Source organism: Trichomycterus rosablanca, chromosome 1, assembly GCF_030014385.1.
Source record: "Trichomycterus rosablanca isolate fTriRos1 chromosome 1, fTriRos1.hap1, whole genome shotgun sequence".
NCBI lineage: Eukaryota > Metazoa > Chordata > Actinopteri > Siluriformes > Trichomycteridae > Trichomycterus > Trichomycterus rosablanca.
The window spans coordinates 15,550,259-15,571,229 of record NC_085988.1 but is presented as its reverse complement, the minus strand read 5'-3'; the positions used below and the strand labels follow the sequence as shown (position 1 = coordinate 15,571,229).

The window sequence follows — 20,971 nt, the reverse complement described above, 5'->3', positions numbered from 1 at the left end:
ACACATAATTGGCTATGTGTGATGTGGGATGGCTGAGAAGCTGTGATGTACTGTTGAACTGTACAGGGTATTCCTGCCTTGCTGTAACAGAACTAATGTTTATTTCATGGTATGAACATGTACAAGTTAAGATGAAAACACACAGATAATGGGTGAAGATTCTTTTTACTGCTTGACTGCTGCAGTGGACAATCACCAGAATCACTAACCTGGTAAACAATACAAACTGTGATTATCCAACATTAGTCAGGGTGGCCAACTGAAGGTGTGGATGATTTAAGAAGTGTGAGGATACTTTATGCTTTGTTGGCAGTGTTAAATGGTTTTGTAAGTTTGGTTTAAGTAATTGTACTCACAGGTTTTCATCAGGCATGCAGGCAGCTTTACTGAGAGGTTAAAGACCCGAGCACTGAGGGTTGATGGTATTTGAAGTCTTTGGACTGCACCATTTTGGAAATGTTCTATTCTGAATGTATGTGTGGGGGATTGTAAGTTATCCTTTGTATGATATTCTTATATGATTGTGTCAGTGATATTGTCTTAAGGTAATTAATATGAAGCTATGTGAGTAGTGGATTCAGGGATTCAGTGATGTCACTTACAATACAGTTTATACACCTGTGACTCGCTGCAGACTTTCTCTTTTCTCGTCTCACCTTCAAGACCGACAGTACAGCCCGGCGACACTAGGTCAGAGCTACGAATTTTTTCATCCTCTACGGGCTGTGAATACCACAGCGGGATCTGGCAACCTATTTCACCTGGAGCACGCTCCGTGTGAGAATGGGCTAGAGAAGCTGTGTTTGTTACTGGATTTTCTTCATTTCCCACTCGATGTGGAATAAGCTGAAATGGTAACGATCTGCGTGAAACTCAGGTTAGTGAACGCTGTATTTACAACGTGAGTTAGCTCGCTCTAACCTAGAGTGTTACTTGGTTTTGAGTGGAGCACGCTGCTCGAAAAGTTATAGCTCCGAGCGCCAACAGCTCGTCTTTCTTCACCTACAGTTGTACTCGTTGTTAAGTGAAGCCCACCACTCATTCGCTTTAACGAGTGGTTTTCTCTTAATCGCTAAGCTCTACCAGCACAACCCCTTCACCTAGAGTTGCATACTCGGTGTTAAGTGAAACTGACGGCTCGTGATATTACAGCAATAGCCGTTTTCACCTCGAGTTTGTACTCGGTGCAGTTTTTTACTCCTTTTAGTACTACTCAATACTAGGAGTGAAACAGCGATATCAACAATGCAGAACCGTCAAGCTTTTAAACGGTTGTAACCAGTGCTTTGCTGCCTTGGAGACTTACGACGGGAAGGAGCTATGCCCTTCATGTCTTGGGTTGGATCACCTTCGTGAAGCCTTGGTGAACCCCTGCATGGATTGTGCTATTATTCCAATAGACCGCCACCGAGAACGGTTGGCGGGGCTGGAGGTTGGGTGCGAGGCTGCGTTACCCTCAGAGGGACCGGGGCCTATGCAAAGGTAAAAGAGACGGTCCATGGCGCTGTCGGAACGCATGGCCTTGTTCTCTGAAGAATTGTCTCAGCTGAAGTCATTATTTATGAAGCTTAGTGACAAACTAGATGCTTGTAGTATTCCAGAGCCTGAGTTAAAGTTGCCTAAAGGTCCTGATAGTGCTTCAGTAAAAGCGGATGACGCACTTTCTACCTTAGCATCAAATGCCGAATTCTTTCAGGATTTTCTGCAGCCGGGTGGTTCCCCGCCGACGGCTTCAGCGCAGTCGGGTGCTCCGACGGCCACCCCTGAGCACACCGCTCAAGTTGGCCAAACTAGGACTTGATGCCCCAAATCCTACAGCCCCAAAAGCTAGTAAGTTTTTTATGCGGGCTGTCCCTGCCGAAGAAGATTTCACTGCCGAATTCACAGCCGGGTTCCACACGAGTAACCAGCGTTCGCGGGCAAGTGCCGCAGAGCTGGCACTAGCATGCTTGGCAAATGCTGCTTCCATGGGACTTAGCCAGATGCCAGCGGTGGATGCTTGTGTGGCGTCTAAGATGGTGTCTGCTGATGCTTTTACGCCCAGACCCACGTTGCCCCAGTGCTGAGTGTAGACGCACTGATGGGATGTTTTCTAAGGCACATGACACTGCAACTAGGATGGTGAAAATAGCTAACTCTCTCTCTCTTCTACTTCTGGCCTTGCAGTCTTCTCTACAAGGTACTGATAGTAGTGGACCGGTGGATGAGCTCTTAAATACAGCCCTACAATCAGTCGGCTACTTGGCCCGGAACCATGGGAGACTGATAGGGACACTGATCCATGGGCGCCGTCAAGTGTGGTTGGCAATCAGGTCACTGCCCCTGGTGCCAGGATACGTTTTTGGCCCTCCGGTCAAAGAAGCCCTCTAGAACTGAAGCTTCTCAAGGTTTTCACCGCTTTCGCCACTCAGGAGTATCAAACCGCCCTCCACCACGCACGTACTTGCGGAGCTCAGAGCCACAGTCAAGACCCAAGATGCAGAATGTGCCACGCCAGACAAAACCTTCTGTTCGTGGGACCAGGTCAATGCCGCGCAACCCCTATTCTAAGGGGAGCGCCGCCCATAACCGTCACTGACGGGCTTCAGCCAGTGGAGAAACCGCTGAAGACCCAGCACATGACATGATGGGAAAGTATGGTTACAGATCAGTGGGTTCTCAAAGTCATGTCATCAGGCCGTCACCGGCCACCCCTCATTTCCTCACCGAGGGTAACTTCAGTGCTAAACAAAGTTCCTCCATTCTCTCAGGAAGTTTGTTCTCTCCTGAGGAGAGGAGCAATAGAGGTTGTGGACCCTCATGTTCAACCAGAGGGCTTCTATTCAACATATTTTGTTGTTCCAAGAAAGGACGGAGGCTTCCGGACGATTCTGGACCTCTGTCCATTGAATTTCTACCTGAAGGTTCTTCCCTTTCGAATGCTCCACACGGCGACTGTTCTTCGCAGTGTACAAAAATGGGAACGGTTCACCTTAGTGGATCTACGAGATTTGGTCTTTGGACGTTCGTCATTTGGTTTTATTTATTTTTGGATGTTTATTGGCCGAGAACAAGACATACTATAATACAAGATAAATAAATAAATGAGTCTTGGACGTCAGGCGATCATCAAGTGTAAAACTAACTTGACCACGTACAACGTCCAGTACGGAAATCACTTCCCCATAATGTTTGTTTTTTGCAGATAGAGCAAATATCTGCACGTCACAAATTCAAACACAAAAGTCAGAACAACAGGAGACGCGTCGTTACGTTATTATTACTTTTTTAACACGTGCTTGATTTACACTCTCTATATAGTAAGTAAATACGTGCATGTCAGTGCACTCCATGTTTTCCCGTTTTTCAATATTGGTTTTTGAAACGATAAAAGAAAAACGGCTCGTTTTCTTGTTTTTCAACTTTGGGATTTGAAGTGAAAAACAAATTACCAAAGGTACACGGACCTGGAATGTACCAGAGGACACGTCTCTAACATGAACAGCAAAGTCACAGTGCAAGAATAAAAACACAAAGACACGTTTTAGAAAACTTTTTTTTTGTACCGATCTGTATGGCATTAACATTATTTTAAAAGAACGGCTGTATTAAATGACCTGTTTCTATTTGGTGTTACAGTTGTGTTTTCTTCTGGTGAGTGGTGCCAATATTTTGCACAGAGCTGAAAGCAAGAGTTTCAGGGGTATTGTTCAATGGTCTGTTTAAAGGTCTGGTCTGGTTTGGTTGGATGGGACGAGGTGGCCGAGTGGTTAAGGTGATGGACTGCTAATCCATTGTGCTCTGCACGCGTGGGTTCGAATCCCATCCTCGTCGAAAACAACACCTTTAAACATTGAACAAATCCCTTGAAACTCTTGCTTTCAGCTCTGTGCAAAATATTGGCACCACTCACCAGAAAAAAAACACGACTCTGTAACACCAAATAGAAATAGGAATCCTCCTCTGATCTGAGTGCAGGTGTTTTCTTTTGTAATTGAGTGTGGCAGAAGGCTCTTCAGAAGGCTGGATCGGCCTGAAAACAGGTGAAAATGGTAACACAAACGTACTGATTTGCTACCTATTCACCTGTTTGTTCTTCCTCATATGGTCAATAGGCGGCGATATTTTCAAAGCAAACCAAGTTAATTCAAGAGAGCTTTTAAAAGTTCTTTAGTTCGACGAGGATGGGATTCGAACCCACGCGTGCAGAGCACAATGGATTAGCAGTCCATCGCCTTAACCACTCGGCCACCTCGTCTGGTCATGTCCAGTGGAATGCTTTTCTGGTCCAACTGCAGATGTGTCATTTGGGGTGGAAAGAGCCAACACAGACGTTTTAAATTGCTACTCTTACAGCCGTTTGCTTTTCCACACATGGTCAAGAGGCTGCAATGTTTTCAAAGCAGACTGAGGACATTTGAGTGCGCTTTTAAAAGTGCTTTCACCTCGAAGAGCACAATGGATTAGCAGTCCATCACCTTTTTTAAGATTTGTAAAAGACTAAAGAGCAGAGAGCTCATTTTATTTTAGTTCTCTTTAAAACCGGCTGTCAACAAATAATGCACTAATGCAGCGTGCCCACACATTCTGGTAAATATCCAGATATTTCTTAAATGGGAGCGTGTGTGAGTAGTACCAATATGATTTAAAGGTGAGAGCTTAATTATCAAACCTGAAAGCAAGTGCGTCAGAGTTTAGCTTGATGTTAAAAGGGCTGAACTTCAACGAGGATGGGATTTGAACCTACACGTGCAGAGCACAACTCGGCCACCTCGTCTGGTCAAGCTAGGAGGAATGCTCCTCTAAACTATTTCCTTTTGTAATCGAGTGTGGCAGAAGGCTGGATTGAAAACAGGTGAAAATAGGTAACACAGACGTACTGAATTGCTTCTCCTCACGCCTGTTTGTTCTTCCTCGTGTAGTCAATAGGCGGCGATGTTTTAAAAAGCAAACGGAGGTCATTCAAGAGAGCTTTTAAAAGTGCTTGTACTTCGATGGGATATGAACCCTCGCGTGCAGAGCACAATGGATTAGCAGTCCATCGCCTTAACCACTCAGCCACCTCATCTCATACTGAATGGTGAAATACGTTTCTGGGCCGATCGGTCAGATTGATCAACCCAGGCAGCTTGTGTCTTTGTGTCTTTATTCTTGCACTGTGACTTCGCCGTTCATGTTAGAGATGCTCTTAAAAAATTACAAGGGATTCAGGATTTTGTAGATTTGTAAAAGACTGAAGTGCAGAAAGTTCCAGAGTACCATTTTATTTGAGTTCTCTTTAAAACTGTCTTTAATGATGCACTAATGCAGCATGCGAGCACATTCTAGTAAATACCTAAAATACTTCTCAAAAGGGAGCGTAGCTGTTCAAGCCACCTGGGTTGATCAATCTGACCAATCGGCCCAGAAACACATATTGCCAAGCAGGCTGAGACGAGGTGGCCGAGTGGTTAAGGCGATGGACTGCTAATCCGTTGTGCTCTGCACGCATGGGTTCGAATCCCATCCTCGTCGAAGCAAAAGCACTTTTTAAAGCTCTCTCAAATGTCCTCAGTCTTTGAAATTGAAAACATTGCAGCCTATTGACCATGTGTGGAAAAGCAAACGGCCGTACGAGTAGCAATTTAAGATGTCTGTGTTGCCTCTTTCCACCTGATTTCAGGCCAATCCAGCCCTCTGAAGCGCCTTCTGCCACGCTCAAATTCAAATGACGCATCTGCAATCGGACCAGGAGCATTCCTGCCGGCTCTCGTGCGTTTCTGGTCTGACTGATCAACACGTCAGCTTGAACTGCTGATCTATTTGCATCTGATTACTTATGTAATCAAGGGTGATCTAACACATTAGCCAAGGACGAGGTGGCCGAGTGGTTAAGGTGGTGGACTGTTAATCCATTGTGCTCTACACGCATGGATTCGCATCCCATCCTCGTCGAAAACAACAACTTTTAGGCTTTTGATGCATGCTCAATAAACCAGCTACACAAATCCACAAAGTGGAAACCTTTAAACCACGGGAGGTAACTAATCCGTATGTCATTAACATCATATTAAAAGAACTGCTGAATAAGATGAACTGTTTTTTTCGTTAGTAGCGCCAATATTTTGCACAGAGCTGAAAGCAAGAATTTCAGGGGGTTTTGTTCAATGTTTAAAGGTTTGCAGATAGAGCAAATATCTGCACGTCAAATATACAAACACAAAAGTCAGAACAACAGGAGACACAATGTTACTTTATTATTACTTTTTTAACACTTGTACTTGATTTACACTCTCTATATATTAAGTAAATACGCACTCGTGTGTTTATTTCCAGTTGAACTGATAGAAAATGTTGATTTTGGAAAATTCAAATACGAGCCGTTTTTTTTATTTCTGCTTGTTTGTTATTTGATTTTTGATCTTAAAATGAAAAACGATTAACGCCTGTTTTCCCGTTTTTCAATATTGGTTTTTGAAACGATAAACGAAAAACGGCTCGTTTTCTTCAACTTTGGGATTTGAATTAAAAAAGGAATGACCAAAGGTACACGGACCGTTCCGATAGCACCAGAACACAGACGGTTCCTACAGTGTGCAATTATAGCCCGGGTGTTCCAGTTCAAAGTTCTACCCTTCGGGTTATCTCTGAAAACCCTTCAGAGAAAACGTCACACCTTGATGCTCTGAACAGAGACCAGACTGTCAGATTGGTAAAATCTTCAGATAATACTGCAGGACCAGAGAGACCCTGCCATCAGAGGCCAAAGTCCTGCCCATTATTAAAGAAGGACAGTACTTGTAATGCTGCAGGGGCTTCTGCCAGCCAAACACCTGAAAACCCAACTGGTGAGTAAAAGTTTGACATGAGGTTCTGTTTAAAATGTATTGTCAAAGTTCATGTAGTTTCATTTTAACATTCATTCTTTGTTTCTTTGATTTAAAGGCAAGAAACAAAAGAAGAAGAAAAGTGTTCGTTCTTTATTCATGATGGCCTGGAAAGTGGTGAAACGGACCTTCACCAGAAGATCCAACAAGATATCTCCAATCTAATCGTCCACCATTTATTTTACCACCAGCCAAAACTGAGCAGAATTATACACTCCTTAGCTAGATCATTATCAGGGACATGTCTTGGGTCCTCGCTTAGAGAGACCTGAAGAACCACGTTCCACCAGGAAGACTTCATTGTTGTTAGCCTTGTGTGCAATCCTGTCTAGTGTGCGCCGCCTGAAACTCGGCATGAGAGTGTCGTTCTTAAGGTTCTCGTGGCACCAGGTCCCAAGCTCTCTTGAATATGGCAAAGGAGCTGTGGACATGGGCGCATCCAAAGTTCCTTTCTCTGCAGGCTGTTCACCTAGCAGGGGCGGCCAACAGGACAGTGGACGCCCTCTCAAGGCAGCCTCTGAGCCCCAGTCATTAGAGACTTCACCCAGAGATAGTTCATCTAATATGGGAGAAGTCTGGCCAGGCACGGGTGGATCTGTTCGCTTCATCGGACACAACTCATTGTCCATTATGGTTCTCAGAACACCAGCAGGACAGCCCACTCGGTCAGGATGCATTAGCTCACGACTGGCCGAGGGAATTGCTGTTTGCGCTCCCTCTCCTGCCGGCACTGTTGGGCAAAGTTCAGGAGGAGGGTCACAAGGTTCTTCTGGTAGCCCCTTGATGGCCAAGACAACCATGGTTTTCCCTGGCTACTGTCTTTACTTCGGGGTACTCCGAGGAGGCTCCCCCTAAGAAAAGACCTCCTCTCACAACTGAAGGGTCAAGTGTGGTGTTCACTACCAGAATTTCTCCAACTGTGGCTCTGGCCCTTAGGGCCAACAATGAACTCTCCTCATGTCTTCTGAGAGTGCAAAATACTGTCCTGAATGCTAGAGCAGCATCTACTCAAGCTTTGTATGATAGCAGGTGGCAGTCATTTGTGAACTGGTGCACGGAACAGTTGGTTGACCCTCTTTCCTGTTCAGTGGAAACAGTGCTTTCCTTTTTTACAAGTGTTGCTGGACTCAGGGAGGTCTTCATCCACCCTGAAGATCTACGTGGCTGCTCTGTCGAGCCGGTTGACCTTGAATAACAGTGCATCTCTAGACTCACACAAGGTTGTTGTGGCCTTCTTCAAAGGTGCGAGGAGGCTTATGCAGTGCATTGTTGATGACCAGTGTAAAAATGACATGAAACTCTATTTAAGATAAATCAGGTGTGCTGAGAGCAGAAAACCTGCATTACATAATCACATCTTTCATTCTTGAGAATCAGTCTTGTCCACTTAGGGTCGAGGTGGCTGCAGGTTTACATACTGAGCAGACACACATTTCAGCTGATTTTACCCATGTGTTATCAGTTGGTTTTGATCTTCATATAATCGGTTATATCAGGTGTAGTTCCTGGCTGGTCATGAATGCTATGAAGACACAGACTCTTTGTTTTACATGAACAAGTACCAGTATCCTAACCGGATCTAGTTTTGATCCACTGCTGGACTGTTCCTCCTGTGTTACTGTGTTACCTCTTAAACAATCAACATTTTCAAACTGATGGAGACCTCAAACAAAAACCATTTTTGCACCCAGGATCAGTTTTGAATTTTTATTTGTTAAAATGTACAGAGAATAAAGCCTAGAGTGTCCAGGAAAATTAAGCAGCATCCATCCTCTTCTGGCTGGCACTCCGAGTCCTGTGTTGTTATTATATTGAAAAAGAAACACAGCTGGTACAGATGTGTGCTTGGTCATGAGGCTTGTAGATATGAGCATATTAACACTCCTAGCTAGATCATCACTCTGGACATAACTTGGTGAGGTTTTTCAGAGAAGCAGGTGTGATGTCTTCTTCCTGTTCTTCAGAGGAAACTCTCTTAACCAGAATAGTCACAATGAAATCCTGCAATCCTGGGATGTTTGAGGGATTTTCTGCTCCTTGTGAAGGTAAATGAATCTTTTAGAACTACAGTTCCACAGGTGAGAATGTAAGCAATGCTGAACAGGTACATGTTGAGTGAAATAACCTTTCAGCAATCGAAAGTACTCAGAAAGACCAGGAACCACAGATGCTGCCAAGCCAAGATGGTACCAAGTAAGACTGTGGGACAGCAGAAGTACCTCAACCAAATGTTACCAAAGAAAACTCAGAGCAGAGCTCTCGATAATGGAGCTCATGACTGAGAATCAAAGTGGAGAAAGGAACAAGACTGACCATTCATGATAATCAAAAGTGACCAACATGGCACAGATCACAGTAGTGCTAGATAAAAGTTGGTTACTAAAGAAGGAAGGTGACCTCCTGCTGACAAAAGTCTAACAACAATGAAGTCTTCCTGGTGGAACGTGGTTCTTCAGGTCTCTCTAAGCGAGGACCCAAGACATGTCCCTGATAATGATCTAGCTAAGGAGTGTATAATTCTGCTCAGTTTTGGCTGGTGATAAAATAAATGGTGGACTGGAGCTATCTTGTTGGATCTTCTGGTGAAGGTCCGTTTCACCACTTTCCAGGCCATCATGAATAAAGAACGAACACTTTTCTTCTTCTTTTGTTTCTTGCCTTTAAATCAAAGAAACAAAGAATGAATGTTAAAATGAAACTACATGAACTTTGACAATAAATTTTAAACAGAACCTCATCTCAAACTTTTACTCACCAGTTGGGTTTTCAGGTGTTTGGCTGGCAGAAGCCCCTGCAGCATTACTAGTACTGTCCTTCTTTAATAATGGGCAGGACTTTGGCCTCTGATGGCAGGGTCTCTCTGGTCCTGCAGTATTATCTGAAGATTTTACCAATCTGACAGTCTGGTCTCTGTTCAGAGCATCAAGGTGTGACGTTTTCTCTGAAGGGTTTTCAAACAGAGCAGATCCCAAAACCTCTAGAACCAGAGAGTTGATAACATCTCCATTCACATCTGAAGGTTTCCTTTGAGCCTTGCTGATGGTACCAATGTGTGGCTGGATGTTCTTCATTACTAATTTATCCCCCATGATCTCAGAACCAGACTGAGCTTTACAATCATGTGAGAGTGAAATGAAGCTGCTTTCTGAAGAGCTGGAGGAGATTAGCTCACTGGCATCCAGGCTGGGTGATTCCTGGATCTGCCTTAGGATGCCACTGATAAGGTCACTGATGGCATCACTGTTATCTGGTGAGATGATTTCAGTTAAAGACTGGTCTGATAATTTCCTTTGGATTCCCACCAGAGTTTCACTTACTACCTTTTTTGATTGTAAGCTCAGCTGGGAACCAGAATCTGAGCATGAGCACTGGGTCGGACTCTGGCTTTCATCTGTGGTGCCACAACTTGCAAACATGTCTGATTCTATATAATTCTCTGGTGAAGATACATCAGACATATCTGATGTTTCCTGTAGTGACAAAAGTCCTTCACTTGCAAGAACTGATATCACCATGTCTAAGGTCTGTCCGACAATATCTTCACTCATGTTTTCTATCTGTACATGTTGGCTAGTTGGGCTGGTCCGAGACTGGCACGTTCTCTGAGGTCTAAATCCCAGAAAGGTGACCTCGGGTTCCTCTGTGTTGGAGAACTGAAAACTAGTTTCTGGTTCTTCCACTGGTGTAATAACATTCCTCTCTCTGATAACTTCAACAGAGGAGACAGAAGACGGTGACAGACTTGGAAGTTGAACATCCAAGTCCAGGTTCTCAAAATCATCAGCCTTGTCATTGCTCTCTTCCTGCTGACATTTGATCAGAGATGCAGAACAGTACAGCACCTCCAGCACCAACTTCTCAGCCGTCAAGAGTAAGGGGGGTGTATTCACTGATTCATCAGAGGAGCTCATTACTACAGAGCTCTCAAAACCCCCAGAACTGTCCGATTTAATCCCTGAGCTTGGTGATTTTGTAAGATTCTGACTCAAGACCAAGTCTGGAAGATGCACTCTGGTGGACTGTGTAGGATGAACAAATTCCACCAGAGCGGGAAGCTGATTTTCTTGTACTTCCATCACTGTAGTGGTTTTGATCCCACTAACAAACTGCTTCAGATCCTCCACCTTCATCTAAAGTACAGAGAAAACATGAAAGGTTACATTTAGATCTAAAGTTAAGGTTTTCAGAGCAATTCATCTGATCTGTAGTAAGACCTGTTCTAATTACAATCCTGAAGATACTGTAGACGTATCTGAATAAAATGATGATACACTCACCAACATACTTGCAGCAGCTCCATCAGCTGATTGACTAAATTTCCTGTCACATGAAAACCAACAATGAAGAATTTTAGTCAAACACATAAAATATCAGAGCTTTTATTCACTGTTTAAAGAACTTACTGGATTGAGTTCCCAGTGGGTGAATTCTCTAGTGTTGAGGCCTGAGCCAGCAGGGTGCCCTCGGCCTGGTCATCAGCAGGTGAAATGGTCGAGCCAGACGAACAGGGCAGTACAAATATTTTTCTTAAATGTTCCAGTTTAAAAGGAACGTCCACTGGTGTTTGTGGGATTCGACGTTCTACACGGAGCTCTCTGAGAATTTCTTTCTCCATTTCCTCCAGCTCGATCCTCTGATTTACCTCCCAGGCCTAAGCACATATTTTATATGATGTTTGTATTGAAATAATCCTGTCCAACACCATTCTCATTAAAGTGTAGTAAAAGTCTTTTCTCACCTTTTCAGCATAGCTTGAATTGCTGCCTTGTTTTACGTTTTTCTTGAAGCTTTACATAGAAAAACAAACATCATTAAAAATGTCAATATGAATAAATGAGTGAGAGATTTAATACATGATGGAGGTGAAACTGAGACGCCATAAAGACTCACATGTTCCTGAAGGTGCTTCTCTCTCTATAGATGAGCCACTCTCATGTGAGCAGCACTGATGTTCAGGAACTCCACCATTGAGTTTCAGCACCATGAACTTCTTCAGTAGCTGCTTCTGTAACTAGAAGTGATCATTTGTTAGTGCTGTAGGCACCACCCACACTTTCACACTAATGTATTTTACTGTAGTTTCATGAGTGTAGTGAGGAGCTTATACTGAATCTGAACACATCAGTATTCAGAGCAGATCCTTCTGACTGGGTTTAAATCCTCCTCAGACAGTTGCTGAAAGGGGTTTTGATGATGGTGGTGGAAATACTACAGGCTTCATGTTACCTGCTCTTGTTGGTGAAGTTTGTTCCAGCTCATCAGCACTCTTCTGATGTACCGCATGTACTGAACTAGATCTTTCACCGAGCACAGCACCTAAAAGTAATACAGCGCTAGATCAGAGGTGCCAGTAGACCTTCTGACATGCTAAAGGTGTGAAATGTTCAGTTCTTGTTGGTTTCTGTTCTAATGTGTGTACCTGATCGTCCTGAATGATGAGACCCTGTTTGAGCAGATGCTTTTTCCTTTGTGGCTGGTTAAAGAAGTTCTTTAAGTGTGGATCGTGGAGGCAGTTGTAGGATCCACACGTTATTTCCATGTCTTTGTCCGTCGAGTCGAATTCTGCCGATTTCACAAACAGCTATGGGAAGAACCAAAGATAAAAACACTGTAATATTACTTACCAAACATGATCTCACATTCAAGTGTGGAATCCAAAGTGTCTAATCTATTTACTGATTTAATAACTGAGTGTCATGATTAGAGTCGTGAGTAAAACTTGTTTCGGTGCTTACACTTTCTCCTAATTTTCCCCTGAAGTATTGTAGTGAAGGCTCCTGGAGATCAGGAACCTTTGACTGGACAACGTCCACTTTGTTCACTCGAGGCATCTGGAAGTAGAAAAGAAACAACATCATGTTTAATTTTATAATAGAGATTTTTTAATCAAACCTCAATAGTGTAAAAAGTCTCCACACCCATCTAGCTTTAAAGGTGCTGTGCAGTGGTGTAGTGCTGTGTTTATAATGGAACTAGCCACGCCCCCTTACCATTCTATCATACCTGTCAAGTTTTGGATTTAAAAATAAGGGAAATTTTCCGCCGCGCGCTTTGAGCCGTCCCACCAGCCCAACCGAGGTTCAGTATCCCTTACATTTTAAGACAGGTTTACAAGAAATCTAAAATAACCACCTGTGAACCACTTACAAACTACAATTAGATGATCAGAATCTGATAGGCCTACCTTTGTTGACACTGAAATGCTGTGGACATTCCTACATATGTAATTCTTATAATACAGCCTAAATGAAAACACAGTTACAAACCTTACAGAATGCATAACTCTGCCCCATCCTGCTCCTCTTTAGAGAGGTAAATTTGATGTCCCATTTAGATATTTACATGCAGTCTTTACTTTTTTGGCAGGAATGCCCTCTCTCTCCTTGCATCCATCCATCTCTCCCTGTTCCAGGTTTGTTCCCGCTGTCCGCACTGACCTCGTGAGAACTGCCACTTGCAGCAGCCTGGGTGGCAGTTCTCGCGAGGTTAGTGACATTTCAGTTTGGAGAGGCACAGGAATGTTTTTTAAATTATAATTGTAGTATTGTGTAAAGGAAACATAAAAATACTTACCTGTAATGGGGAGCTGAACCTGTGGGAGGCACGGTTACCTTTTGTTATTGTTGTGGTGCGGTTAAAGGAGGGTCAGAAGAAAGTTACCGTTCTGAGAGTTTGCACATGACTTTATTGCTTATCTGAGATTTGTTGGTTAATATTAAAGACACTTAAATATATTATATTTGGATATGATGATTGAAGATACCACAATAAAATAATACGGGAAATTTACGGGAAAATACTAATACGTGAAGACGGCGGGAAAGAAGGGTAAAATACGGTAGTTTCCCGGCCAAAACGGGAGACTTGACAGGTATGTTCTATACATATTACATCTTCTATAGATGGTAAAATATAAAGAATGAATGATGAGTATGAATAAATAGATGAATAGAGAGATAAATAAATAAAGAATGAGCTGCACTCACATCTCTCTGCTTTGTGTTACTCCACAGTAAGAAGAAATGAAGCTCCGATTCACCTCGCGCTCAGGTCATGCAGTGCAGCTCTCTGTGACGTCATCAGAGTTCTAACACAGCCGCGATTGCGTCACATCAATAATGAGCCCCGAGTCACGTGATCAGTCACAACGATGGGTGCAGCATATTAGCATGGTTTTTGGGAGAACTACTGTATATTGGACTGGAGAGTATAAGTTACATATTAAAGTCATAACCAGTAGATGGAGACATCACCTTATAAATAATAAACACAGTTTGGTCAAAAGTATGTGGACACTCCTCCTAATTACTGAAGTTTTTTTTCCACTCATTACTAAATCAATCAAAATGAATTACATATAACCCCAAAAAAGAAAAAGACGAGACAGTATAGAAACTTCAAATAAAAAAATGTTGCATTTACTGCATTTATTTAGACTTTTATATCATTGCAGACAGCATGAACCCAAGATAGTTCATGATTTGTCTGGTTAACTTAAATTAATTTGTTATTATATATTCTTTCCTGCATTTCAGACCTGAAACACATTCCAAATTAAGTTGTGACAGTAAAGCATTTACCACTTTGTAATGTTGCCATTCCTATTTACCACTTAAAAGATGTTTTGCCACTGAAAATACAGTGATGAAATGTTTCAGGTTTAATTTTGTCTCATTCTTCCTGCAAACACGTGTTAAGATGTGCAACAGAACGGGGTTGTCACTGATGCATTTTTTTGTTTCAAAATTGTCCACACATTCTCTATTGAAGACAGCTCAAAACTGCAGGCAGGCCAGTCCGGTACCTGTACCCTTCTGCAGACATGTCTTGTAGTGTGTGCAGCATGAGGTTTTGCATTGTCTTGTTAAAAAATGCAGGGACATCCCTGGTCGTCTTGAAGGCAGCACATGTTGCTCTAAAACGTAAATGTACTTTTGTGTATTATGCTGCCATCACAGAAGTGCAAACTACCTTCGTGAGGGACACTAACACAACCCCCAACCATGACAGACCCTGGCCTTTGAACTTTGTCCAGTGAAAATGCTGATCTGTTCTTAAAAGGTTTGCTAGTTTACAGGAAGTGGGACCAGCCCAGCACTTTGCTGGTGGAAAAAATATGATAGAGATCCCTTTGATCCAGACCACTGGGAGACCAAACCTGAGCCACATGGATGTTTTGCAAATGCTGATGTACTTCATGAGATGTTTCTCAGCTGCTTTTATTTCATCTGTGTCCCATCTCCTTGGCATTGCTGACAGTAAAGCAAAAAATATTACAGGACAACCAGGCAGGACTAGAAACGTGTGCTTGTACAAACAGTTGATTTGGTTACCTTTCTTTCTCTATTGTCTTGAAGTTGCTACAGTATAAGTAAATATGAGTGCATTTTGTCACTTTTGGGATTCCTTAATTAATGTAAAAGTGTGCTTCTCTACACATGTGATCATCTCTTTGCTGCACCTCAAAAGAAAAGTCAGTAAAGTATTACGCTTCTGACAGTTTGTCTATGTACCATTTATTTCTTCCGTACATTAGCAGTCGGTTAGACAAAATGTTGAAGATGCTGAGGTGTAACGCAGCAAAAAATATGACTCGGGTAAGTTTGGAAAACTTCCAACCAATTCTGTGGACGTGGCGAGGGAAAGGGGGATCGAAACAGGGATAAGAATTTTGTATGAATGTTATGTATGTTATTTAATGACTGCTGTAAAATGTGGCACTGGTGATTTTTGAAAAACAAGGTCTGTGAAAAATAAGATGATACTGCCATGGTATTCTGAGTATCAGGTTTCCTGCCCAGAACCTCCTCTTCAGTACTGAATACCATAATGTTTACTTTCTGTGTATCATATGTGGAAAGTTGGCAAGGACAGTGAGGTCCTCCATCTCTATCAGCAGGGTCCACTTTTTTGCTTCTTGGAGATGTCTGGCAACTTCTCTTAATTTTTGCAAGATGTAGTCATGTTTACTCTGATCTGATCCCACTGGCCTAAATAAATGTTCATGCAGTTATAAAATGCATCTGTCATTCTTCACAATAGGAGAGACTTCATCAGGCCATGTGATAAATATCTGTTGTTGGGTACAAAGTCTTATTGATGCCAGAGGACATGAAGGCTATGGTGTCATATACTGACCAACAGACTGAGGATGAGGTGAATGTTTTACAGCACACAGTGCATCGAACCCTCCTGTGTATGGGGCTGTATAATTGCAGGCCAGTCAAAGTCAGGGCAGTTGTAGCCTGGTGTTTAAGGTACTGGACTAGTAACCAAAATGTTGCCGGTTCAAGCCCCACCACTTGTAAAGATTTTTTCTTTTTATAAACTCGTTATCATATTTTTAAATCAGGGTACCATCCACCAAGAGTGCTTTAACTCATTTTACTAAACATCAAAATCAGAACATATGAAAAACACAAATCATAATCTCAAATGCCACTATAAAGTCCATTCATTGAATATAAGTCTTGGAAGAGTTCATTGAGTCTTTCAGTCCATAATTTAATAATTAGATAGATCTCACCGGGCCTTTGTAGATATAATTAATTCCATCAAGAGTCTATAGAAGTCCTTGTTGGGTCCAATACAAGATGAAATCCTTTCCAGTTAGTTTGTGAATACTGGGCTTGTTTCCCACAGTCCATCCAACCAGCAAGTTGTTGATTCAAGACACAAACATTTACAACAATTGAATAGAGACAAAGATAATCTTCCAGACCAGAATGAAGAAATAAAAAAAACCTTCTGAAAAAGAAAACAGTACAAACTTTCTATTAGCAACACTTGCATAAAGTTTGGTTAAATATATAAACAAAAGTAACAAACAACTTACATTGAGCTTTAGAACAAACAAGTTCCTCAATAAGGTTCCTTAGCACAGTAAGTAAGTAAGTAAGTAAGTAAGTTTATTTCTATAGCACATTTAACACGACAAGTCGACCAAAGTGCTGTACACAATGATAAAATAAAGGTAAAAGAAAATCATTTGCAACATAAACCACATAAACATACAGCATATTCAAAAAATTTAAAAAGCTAAAGTAAAAAGATAGGTTTTAAGTCTAGACTTAAAAGTTGTAAGGGACGGGGCAGATCTAATGTCAAAGGGAAGACTGTTCCATAGTCTGGGAGCTGCAACTGAAAAAGCTCGATCACCTCTCGGCTTCAGCCGAGAACGAGGAACAGCCAACAATAATTGGTCAGATCTCAGAGACCGTGGAGCTGAATAAGGGCAGAGTAAGTCATTTATATAAGATGGTGCTTTCCCATGTAATGCTTTAAAAACAAATAATAAAATTTTAAAATGTATTCTGAAATAGACAGGAAGCCAATGCAGTGAGGCTAAGATCGGAGTGATGTGGTCCCTTTTCTTAGTGCCTGTCAGCATTCTCGCCGCTGCATTTTGTACCAACTGTAGTCGAGCCAAAGAGGTTCTATTTATGCCCAAGTGCAATGAATTACAGTAATCTAAACGTGATGATATAAAAGCATGAATAATTTGTTCCTGGGCTTGAAAAGAGAGAAAAGGCTTTATTTTTGACATTTCTCTAAGCTGGAAAAAGCTACTCCTTACAACAGAATTAACTTGTTTGTCAAAACTGAAATCTCGGTCAATGATAACACCAAGGTTTTTGATACTGTTCTTTACACAACTTGTCAAATTGTTCAATTTTTGAGATACTGATTCAGTAGCTTTAGTGGGGCCAAATAAAAGAATTTCTGATTTCTGTTCATTTAGTTGAAGAAAATTTTTGGCCATCCATGATTTTATCTCATTTAGGCATTCACTGAGACAATTTACGGCTGAAGGGTCACTTGGTTTAATGGGCAAGTAGATCTGGGTGTCGTCTGCAAAACAATGAAATGGTATACTATATTTCCTAATAATATTACCAAGAGGAAGCATGTATAATGAAAAAAGGGCTGGCCCTAAAATGGAACCTTGAGGGACCCCATATCTCAGGTTGGCGGTAGTTGAAAAACAATTTCCAATATTTATCTTAAAAGTCCTATTTCTCAGATAAGATCTAAACCAATCTAGAACAGTTCTCTGTATACCAACCATATACTCAAGGCGTTCAAGTAGAATGCAATGGTCAATAGTGTCGAAGGCGGCACTAAGATCTAAGAGAAGCAATACTGCACAATTCCCTGAGTCGCTAGCCAACAATAAGTCATTTATCACCCTTAACAACGCAGACTCTGTGCTGTGCAGTGCTTTAAAACCAGATTGAAATTTTTCAAAAATATTGTTTTCTGTTAAGTGTGATGTCAGTTGCCAAAGGACTGATTTTTCAAGTATTTTAGAAAGAAAACTCAATTTAGAAATGGGACGAAAATTACTCAGAATGCTCGGATTAAGATTATGTTTTTTTAAAAGCGGTTGGACAACAGCATGCTTACAGCAAATAGGAACACTGCCTGAGGATAGACTTGTATTAATAATTGTCACAATACCGGGTCCTATTATATCTATTGCCTTTTTTATAAGGCAAGTAGGAATGATATCACAAGGAGACACCGAGGTTTTCATATGGGAAACCGTGTCTGACAAATGAAAGAGAAATTGGTTCAAACTGATTGAAAACAGCGGAACCTAATAACTCCATTGAACAGTCAATTCCGGAAGGATTTATATTCAACCTAATATTTTCAATCTTGTCAAAAAAAAATTTCAAAAAATCCTCACAATTTTTGGTTGATTCAACAAGAGTGACAGATGGGGCCTTTAAAACAGCATTTAAAGAGTTAAATAAAACTTTAGGTCTATGATGATTTTTTGCTACAATTTCTGAGAAATATTTTTCCCTGTCTGCTTTTGCAGCATTTTGAAAATCAGTCAGACAATGTTTTAAAATATCTAAAGAAACCTGCAGCTTGTCTTTTTTCCATTTTCGTTCCACACATCTACATTTACGCCTAAGGGTCTGGGTAGAGTTAGTTAACCAAGGCTGAGATCTGGGTTTGCTCTGTCTGGTTTTAAAGGGAGCAACAGAATCAAGAATAGTAGTGCAAGAAGAATAAAACAAAGATATTAGTTCATCCACATCAACTTGAGGGGACAGTGTCTCCATACGACTCATTTCAGGACTCTTCAAATATGCTTCTGAAAAAAGTGAAACAGTAAGAGAATTTATTTGCCGAAAAGAATAACTGGGTACCTTTGTATGCAAGATTTGTTCAGGTAATATTGCGTTAAATACAATTGGCCTATGATCAGAAAAAGTCGCATCCTCAAGTTGAATATTCTGTAGAGTCAGTCCAAAAGAGAGAATTAGGTCTAAAGTGTGGCCTTGTACATGAGTAGGGCCATCTACACATTGAGTAAGATTAAAAGAGTCAAGAAGATTTCTAAAATCATTTACCATAGGTTTTGTTGGGCAGCAGACATGAATATTAAAATCACCCAGAATCAATAACCGGTCAGTTGTTGGCAAAATGATTGACAAAAATTCTGCAAAATCAGCTAGAAAGGAGTTATTAAGTTTAGGGGGTCTGTATACCAAGGCACAAAGAGAAGGCTTAAATGACTCAATCATTAATAATTGAACTTCAAAACTTGCAAACGACTGAACAGATGGCACATGACATTTAAACTCATTTTTGAAAACCACAGCCACTCCACCGCCTCGTCCAGTAGATCTAGGAGTGCTGGAAAAAGTACAATGAGCTGGACAGAGCTCGATGAGTTGGCTTGACTCACCTACACTGAGCCAGGTCTCAGTTACAAATAAAAAATCCAGATCTTTAGAAATGAAGAAGTCCTTTAATATGAAGGTCTTGTTGGAGATGGATCTTGCATTAACCAAGGCCATCTTTGAAGCCACCGATTTGCCGACATGCCAAGGTGTCCGATCCAGCTGCCTGAGATTTTGGAGGCACACACGACGTCCACAGCCCAGGTACAACCTAGTCCGGATAATCCGCACTGGCGTACTCGGATCCGGTAGAACTGGAAATACCTGCCGATGTGAGGTACTCCGTTCGCCAGATCTTCGGTGTAGAAACAGACTCCATTCCGATCCAGAACCAAGAATCTGTTTTGCTTGGATGTAATCCGAAGACCTTAGTGCCATCCTCACTCCCCCATGAAATGTGGGTGACAATCATACCTCTGAACCCCAGACGGTTTGTTAAGAAAATCCATAAATCCATTTCTGATTGTGAAAAGAGCTTGTCGATCATAAACTATAATGGAACAGACAGAGTTTATAAACATACACGCGCATAGCGCAATCAACCAAAAAAAAAAAAAAGTCGACGGCAAGCCACACAACACACCGGCGCCATCTTAATAATGTGGTCTTACAATGTGGTGCTACAATTGTAATGTAGTGCTTCTCCAAACCATCTCCATTACCACATGGTTCCCCTTTTAGGTTAAGAATTGCCCTTCTAAAAAAATTACTGCCACTTAGTGGTCGGGGTTGGGAATTGGCAGTAACAACTGTTACATACCTCCCCCTTTGTTTAAGGCTTCACTAAGCCATAATATCTTTTAATATTTTCAACATGATATGTACCATGTTGATCTAGTGCGTTTAGCATAGCTATTTTGTAGTTAACAGGGTTTAGTTGTTTAATGACTTTGGCTGGCCCTTGCCATTTGGGAGCTAGCTTGGCCATAAATGCGTCCCCTGCCCGAGACAGTGGATGAGTACGTACCCAGACAAGTTCGCCTTCTTGGTAGTTCCTTTTCGCGGCGCAGGTTGTAATATTTTGCTTGTCGGGCCTGTGCCTTATCCATGCTGGCTTTAACTCTATTAAGCAGAGTCTGTTGTCGCTGCAAAAGTTCATAAGCTGGCTGGTCAGGGTTGGGTGGTCTTTGTGCAAGGCGTTCTAACGGTCCCTTTAGCTTGTGTCCTAACGCCATTTCAGCCGGTGTGTAGTTAGTGCTTTCGTGCCATGCAGAATTTATTGCAAATCTGAATTCCGGAATCCATCGGTCCCAATAACGGTGGTTATCTTATCTAAGGAACCTTATTGAGGAACTTGTTTGTTCTAAAGCTCAATGTAAGTTGTTTGTTACTTTTGTTTATATATTTAACCAAACTTTATGCAAGTGTTGCTAATAGAAAGTTTGTACTGTTTTCATTTTGGCTGTGGTTTTAGCGTGGTGCAAT

General features: G+C 41.7%; 1 protein-coding gene and 3 non-coding genes across 4 annotated transcripts; 2 read left to right on the top strand and 2 right to left on the bottom strand.

The window, feature by feature from the left end:
- The first annotated feature begins 3,731 nt into the window (after positions 1-3,731).
- Positions 3,732-3,813, top strand: trnas-gcu (transfer RNA serine (anticodon GCU)). Its single transcript has one exon. It is a non-coding gene; the product is annotated as a tRNA-Ser (tRNA).
- Positions 3,814-4,155: 342 nt separating this feature from the next.
- trnas-gcu (transfer RNA serine (anticodon GCU)) lies at positions 4,156-4,237 on the bottom strand. The gene has a single exon. It is a non-coding gene; the product is annotated as a tRNA-Ser (tRNA).
- A 1,174-nt stretch (positions 4,238-5,411) lies between these two features.
- On the top strand, positions 5,412-5,493 carry trnas-gcu (transfer RNA serine (anticodon GCU)). Its single transcript has one exon. It is a non-coding gene; the product is annotated as a tRNA-Ser (tRNA).
- Positions 5,494-9,226: 3,733 nt separating this feature from the next.
- LOC134310175 (uncharacterized) lies at positions 9,227-11,128 on the bottom strand. The gene is made up of 3 exons (XM_062991742.1): positions 11,123-11,128; positions 9,601-10,975; positions 9,227-9,503 (listed from the first exon to the last, which is right to left on the bottom strand). The coding sequence occupies exons 1-3, from the start codon at positions 11,126-11,128 to the stop codon at positions 9,298-9,300; spliced, it is 1,587 nt and encodes a 528-aa protein (XP_062847812.1). The 3' UTR covers positions 9,227-9,297.
- Between the last annotated feature and the right edge of the window lie 9,843 nt (positions 11,129-20,971).